At 32.0% G+C, this 6,733-nt stretch overlaps 1 protein-coding gene across 1 annotated transcript; it reads right to left on the reverse strand.

Moving 5' to 3' along the window:
- Window positions 1-4,900: 4,900 nt before the first annotated feature.
- LOC112514860 (uncharacterized acetyltransferase At3g50280-like) lies at window positions 4,901-6,350 on the reverse strand. The gene has a single exon (XM_025121489.1). The coding sequence runs from the start codon at window positions 6,347-6,349 to the stop codon at window positions 4,994-4,996; it is 1,356 nt and encodes a 451-aa protein (XP_024977257.1). The 5' UTR covers window position 6,350; the 3' UTR covers window positions 4,901-4,993.
- Window positions 6,351-6,733: the final 383 nt, after the last annotated feature.

Below are 6,733 nucleotides of genomic sequence, written 5' to 3' on the forward strand. Positions count from 1 at the left end.
ACTTGTCTTCTAATAATTCATTAATAAAAAAGTAATTTAATTAATTTTATAATTATTGATAATTTATATTTATAAAATATGAAATTCCGTTCCAATTCAAATCTATCAAACCAAACACATTAAAAATTTCAAATTATTCCAATTCTATCTTTTTATAAAATCTAAATCTTTCAAAATCGTTACAAGGATTCCTCTAGTAACGGCGAGCGAACAGAGAACAACCCAGCTTGAAAATCAGGCGGCCTCGTCGTCCGAATTGTAGTATGGAGAAGCGTCCTCAGCGGCGGACCGGACCCAAGTCCCCTGGAAGGGGGCACCGGAAAGGATGAGAACCTCGTCGTACCCGGACCCTATCGCACCACAAGGCGCTGTGCGAATCGGGTTGTTTGGGAATATAGCCCTAATAAGGCGGTAAATTCCGTCCCCCATCAAACCAAACGTCATGTAAAATCTAGACTTTACCATAAAAAGTTCTAAATAATAAATTATGTGTCCCATATGGACTTAGAAAAAAAAATAAGACAACCATTTTATTTATTTTATATTATGTATTGTGCTTGAACTTTGTTACTAGAATCCAAAAAAAAAAGTATGTCCATAAAACATTCCCCAAGGTTGTTTAACAAATAACAATCCTCGTAACAAAATTGATTTTATATGAATTTTGGATTGTTTAAATGTTCCAATGGAATATTTTATAGAATTTAAGTAGTTAAGTTTATAAAATAAACTATAATGTCATATTTAAAAACGTTACAATAGGTTTATAGAACGTTTTAACAAGTTTTTTAGGACGCTTCTAAAATCAATTGTCCTATTAACTATTTTACATGAACTTGTTAGAAATGTCCTATAAATTCATCTTTTATAGGACATTTATGTTTATAGGACATTTTTTTCAAATAGTGTCATATAAAATAGCTAATATGATACATTATTTTAGAGTTTCCTAAAAAAATCTTTTTAAAACATTTTAAAGTGTAATATAAACCTATTGTAACACTTTTAAATGTAATGCTTTTTGGTTTACTCTTATAAAGTATTTTATTAGGATGTACTCTTGATCACTTTTAATCTCATGCTCATCCATGAATTGTGATTTAGAAGAGAATTGATCTTGTGCATTTCGATGCACCTTATTAATGTTAACATTCAATTAGTATGATTGAAGATGAAAATCTTTTGTCACGTTTCTTATCATAACTTTTTTTTCCTACTACAACCCACACTTGAAAAAGTATCGTTATAAATAATTATTACTTTAAATCATTATTTGATTCTCTGYGTTCAGAATTTTCTTTTTCTTGATGTGATCATTTTTGTGTGGGTCATTGGTTTCTTGTAGATGGATTCTTTTAATAATAAAATAAATAATTACAATCGGTCTGTTCTAGATGAATTTTTGTATTTGGAAAAAGTCTAAAAACAAAATTAACATTAGTATTTGAAATGATTAATTTTTTGGATAATTTTTTGAAACAAATAAATACTTGGATATTCCAAAGTCTATTTCAATAATTTTTTGAACTTTTTAAAACATGTTAGATACATTTTTATTACCTATACAACTAATTAATACGGTAAAATAATGAAAAAATGTTTTAAAAAAACCCAATAAACTTTCATATTTTGAATAATTAAGTTACTAGACATTTTCTGAAACAAATATACCAAAAAAATACTTATATCTACAAAGAAGTACTTACATTTAAAAAAGATTATTAATAAATTTATTTTAATTGAAAATAAAATATATCATGTCAGTGGTTTTTCAAATTTAAAAAATAAAAAAGGATAAAAAAGATTACTGATTAAATTTATTTTAATTAAAAATAAAATATAATTCGTATGTAATTTTTCAAATTAAAAAAAGCTAAAAAAGATTAAAAAAGATTACTGATAAAATTTATTTTAAACAAAAAAAAATTATTTCATTGGTGATTTTTCAAATAAAAAAATTGAAAATAATTTGGTTAAATTGTTGACGGATTAATGATAAAATTTAACTAAATACATAATTAATTAAAATTCGTCGATAATCCGTTGGTGAAATGATATCATCAACAAGATTCTAGCACGATCTTTCAGACTTATTAACATGTTACTGTGTTAGAGGTTTGATGGCGATCAAGTTAGTCATCAATTACATATAAGTAATCCATGCATATATACCAATGAATATTAGCGACGAATTTTAATTAATTATGTATTTAGTTAAATTTTATCGTTAATCCGTTAGTAATTTAATCAAATTATTTTCTATTTATTTAATTTGGAATCATCAATAGAATATATTTTATTTTTAATTAAAATAATTTCATTAGTAATCCTATTTAAATCTTTTTTGTTTTTTTTAATTTGAGAAACCACATACGAAATATATTTTATTTTTAATTAAAATAAACTTAATCAGTAATCTTTTTTTTTTAATTTGGAAAACCACTGCCAGAATATTTCTTATTTTAGTTAAAATAAATTTCATTAATAATTTTTTAAATGTAAGTACTTTTTGTACATATAAGTACTTTTTTGGTATATTTGTTTCGTTTTATAAATCTAGATTCTTTTTTTGTTCAAAAAAGGTTTAGGGACTTAGTCGTTCAAAATATGAACGTTCATTGGGTTTTTTTTCCCGACTTTTTCATTAATTTACTACATAAATCAGTTTTATAGGTCATAAAGATGTATCTAACATGTTTTAGAAAGTACAAGAAGTTATTTAACATGTTTTGAAATGTCAAAGAGCTTATTTGTTCCAAAAAATTGTCCAATAACTTAATTATTCCAAACACACTAAAATATATTGGGTTTTTTTTTAACTTTTCCCAAATAAATAATTACCAAAATGAGTTTGTAGTATGTATTGTTTGCACTTCATACTCGTCTTGAAAGGTGGCATGAAAATAGAATCAAATCTCTGAAGCAGACTGGCTTGAATTCATGTCATGCTTGAAGACTATCAAATAACTGAGGATTCAAACTGAATAAAAGAGAGCAAAATATTTTCCACGTAAGAGCTACTTAGAAGTATTTTACTTAAAGTTTTAGGAAGTTTTTAATTTTTAACTTCCAATAAAATGATGTCACCTCCTATGTTAAAGCAACCCCTCCGTCCTTTTTCCTTTGTGTTCGGATTAGAGGCAGGTCGGGGCGAGCCAGGCAAATCAGCCACGATCCCAAATAGTGATCTCGTAATAGCTCCTGGCATTATCGGTTCCGGTCTCAACCCGACCCAAAAACGAAGGCTCGATTAAGGTGTATGAAGCTTGGTTATGAGAATCGGTCTCGGACGGGATCATAATCGGTCCCACTTATTTATTTTTATTTTTTTTAAATTGATTTTTAACATATAAAAAATATTTTTTGAATAATTTGGTCAATCAAATACATTAACAAATACGTTTTATTGTAATTTGGTCAATCAAATACACTACAGAAATACATTTTTATATACATAAGTTGGTCTATCAAATATATTTTGAGAATATTTAATTGGATCAACGGAATACACTAAAAAAGTATGTTTTTAACGTGATACAAGTAAAATACACTTAAAAATACATTTTAGTCTTCAATTAAATACATTTAAAAATGCATTTAATATTAAATTGAAAAATATACTTAAAAGTACATTTTAAATAAAAAATCGTACCGGTTGGAGCAGGGCCTTGTTTGTGATGGAATATCGTAACCGATTCTTGACCGCCCGTCCCAGGTCGGTCTCGGTCGGCCCCGACCAATTTAGCTATCTCTAGGTCGGATGCTTGGTACAGTGTATTTGACAGGATATGATAGGAAATGAATCATCGTTTCATGTTTAGCAAGATTTTTTATGTAAGACAAATGAAAACACATTGAAACAAAGTGCAACAGCGTGCTCCACTTCACCCCATGAAATAAGTTGGAACAGACTTATGTTTACTAATATAACCTCACAATAAATCTTAATTCTTTTCTAAAATATCAAATACATCTTCCTATTTACATTTTATTTATTTTTTAATTTTTATTTACCGTATTCTATTCATATTTAAAATTTTCACTTTAATGTATTAAAAATACTATACTATTTCTACAGAGTTTCCATATTTTGATTAACTTATTGTATATATTAACAATATAGAAAAAGTATAAAATAAAAATTGAAAAATACATAAACTATTTATTTTAGTGTCATTTTAATCTTTTTGACGAAAACTTTCCAATGACATATCATGTTACATAAAATATTTAATTTAATTTAATTACATAATTAATCAAAATATATAAATAATTCATTTAAACGTAAATTGATCATTTTAAGTCTAGTTTTGCATTATCAAACGTTGAAGGATTGTTAGTCGTGTTCAATCGTGTCTCGATACCAAACACACCATTTACTCTTTCTCCACGAAGCGAGCGCGCACACCACTCTTGTATGGGGAAGTACCATACAATACAATACACACAAAGGGTTTTGTTTGGGGCATCGGAAGGGGAATATTCATCCTACGCATGCATACCATCTTCTTCTTCTTCATATCCCAATGATGTCACCATTTTGAGAGAAACACACAAAACAAAACATACATAAATTCATCTATTGATGCACACCACTCCTTCTCCTTGTGCTTTTAGATTCGATGAAAATTATATATTCCCTAAATAAGGCATAAGATACCTCTACTTTTGATACACACACGATCCCAAGGCGTATGTGTTGTCTGTGCATGCGTGTGACGCCTGAGCTCGCTATATATATATATATATATATATATATCAGGTCATAATAGGTCTTATTCTTCTTGATGAGTTTGAGTGGGTATAAATGATCGGATTAGATTATGTGAAACGATAATGTTGTTTTAAAATATGAAGCAAAAAGTTACTAAAAAGAGTCATTCAAGATGATGAAACCTCCTCCTCATTTTTATTCAAACCAAATATAAGATAATAATCCACTTTAATTCCAAATTCTCCCAAACCTACCTAATTCCACTAATCCGTGCACCTGTTAATCGACCATTAGAGCACTCATGAGCTCCTCGTCACATTCCATATCCATCATAAGCTCCGACCCGAAGCAAACTTCCACATCCATGCTCCCACCTCCCTCCCTTCCCGGATACATCGTTATCTTCCCCTCCCCCTTGTTCGCGCCTCCGCTTCGTGCCGCCACCGCTTTCCCCAATCCAAATTCGCACCCATACATGTCAAACCGTGGTGAGCTACCAACGTGTATGGCATTCCGATCAATTCCATGACTCATTTTAAATATCACCGGCCTTTTAATCCATGACTCCACCATTTCCTTAACCTTGCTATGATCGTGGTTCATCACCACCTCGTGTAACCGGAGAGCCGCCCACCCGAGGCCGTGAGCCATCAAATCCTCCACAGTTGCCGTTGCTCTCACTACTTGAACTGGGCTACCTAAGTAATAATCAGACAAAGGCGGATTCATCTTACGTCGGTTAGAAACCATCAATCTACAACTAGTTTGATCCTCCGGTGGTAGACGGCGGGCACGGGTAATACACCTCCATATAAGTGCGATCACTGCCTGTAAACTTGAGATTTTATCGGTATTGCATTCGGAGTTTGCTTTTGATTTGAGTTTGGAGACAGAGGGTGAGGAGAAATGGTAGAATCTCTCCTTAAATGGTGGAGGTTCGAATCGTTCAATAAATTGATCATGGTGGGTATACGGGAGGTTGATAATCGGGTCCGACTCATCCCATCGTCGGTGTACCGGAGGATGAGAGATTGATGCACGGTCTTTGGATCTGAAATTTTCACTCCAAACAGCCATGAACTGCCAAAAAGATGTTCCGTCGGCGATCAAGTGGTTGACGGAGCCGCCGATGAAGATTCCATCCACAAGCTCAGTAACCTGAATGGATAACAACGGCAGTGTGTGACCGTCGTGATTAATGGCGTTATTGAGATCAAAGAAGGAACGAACAACCAAGGGTACGTCGGGAGGCGTAAGGATGTCCGATACGGTGGCGTCCACCGTCGCATAAACAAACTTGGCACCAAGGCTATTTTCAGGGTCTAGGTAGATGACATAGGAAGGTGGGTTTTCTTGTATTCGAGTGGCTAAACGGGCGGCGAACGGATAGAAATGAGTAAGGGCGGCGGAGAGAGAGCGGCGAAGGTGATCCAAGAAAACAGGGATGGAGAAATCTTGATTTTCCGATGGTGGTGGTTTCGCAAATAGGAGACCTTTTTGGCTGTATTTGATGTTGAGTGAGAGTATCTCGAAAGGCGTGAAGTGAATGGGTTGCTTTTCCTCCGGCGAGAGGTGGTCGTCCGGCGGCTTGACGAAGCATTCTGAAATACGGGTTACAGTGGGTGAAGAAGTCATTTTTGCCCCAAATGAGCAGAGAAATGAAGTTTATGGATATATGTAGATCGAGAACACGAAGACAGGAAGGAACGCAATGGGAAAAAAATGATTTTAAAATGGAGAAAATGAGACCAGCTTTGTCGGATTCTTGAGTTGGACTTATAAAAAACAGATGATGATGTCAAGTACAATTATTGTCATTGTCCTTTTATGTTTCATTTTCTAGAAGGGGATGGCTAATGGCACACTTGTACATTGTTATTGGCACCCTTAATACTATTTAAATTATTATGTTTTTTTTGGGTTTAGTATTTTTTTGTCCTTAGTTATTATTGTTTTTTATTTTATTATTATTTTAGTTTATTTTAAAAATATATTAATTAGTATAAGTTATTGATTTAT

Source organism: Cynara cardunculus, assembly GCF_001531365.2.
Source record: "Cynara cardunculus var. scolymus isolate 2C chromosome LG 6, CcrdV1, whole genome shotgun sequence".
Classification (NCBI taxonomy): Eukaryota; Viridiplantae; Streptophyta; class Magnoliopsida; order Asterales; family Asteraceae; genus Cynara; species Cynara cardunculus.

Coding starts and splice junctions, on each gene's coding strand:
- LOC112514860 (XM_025121489.1), bottom strand. CDS start 6,349: ATGACTTCTTCACCCACTGTAACCCGTATTTCAGAATGCTTCGTCAAG.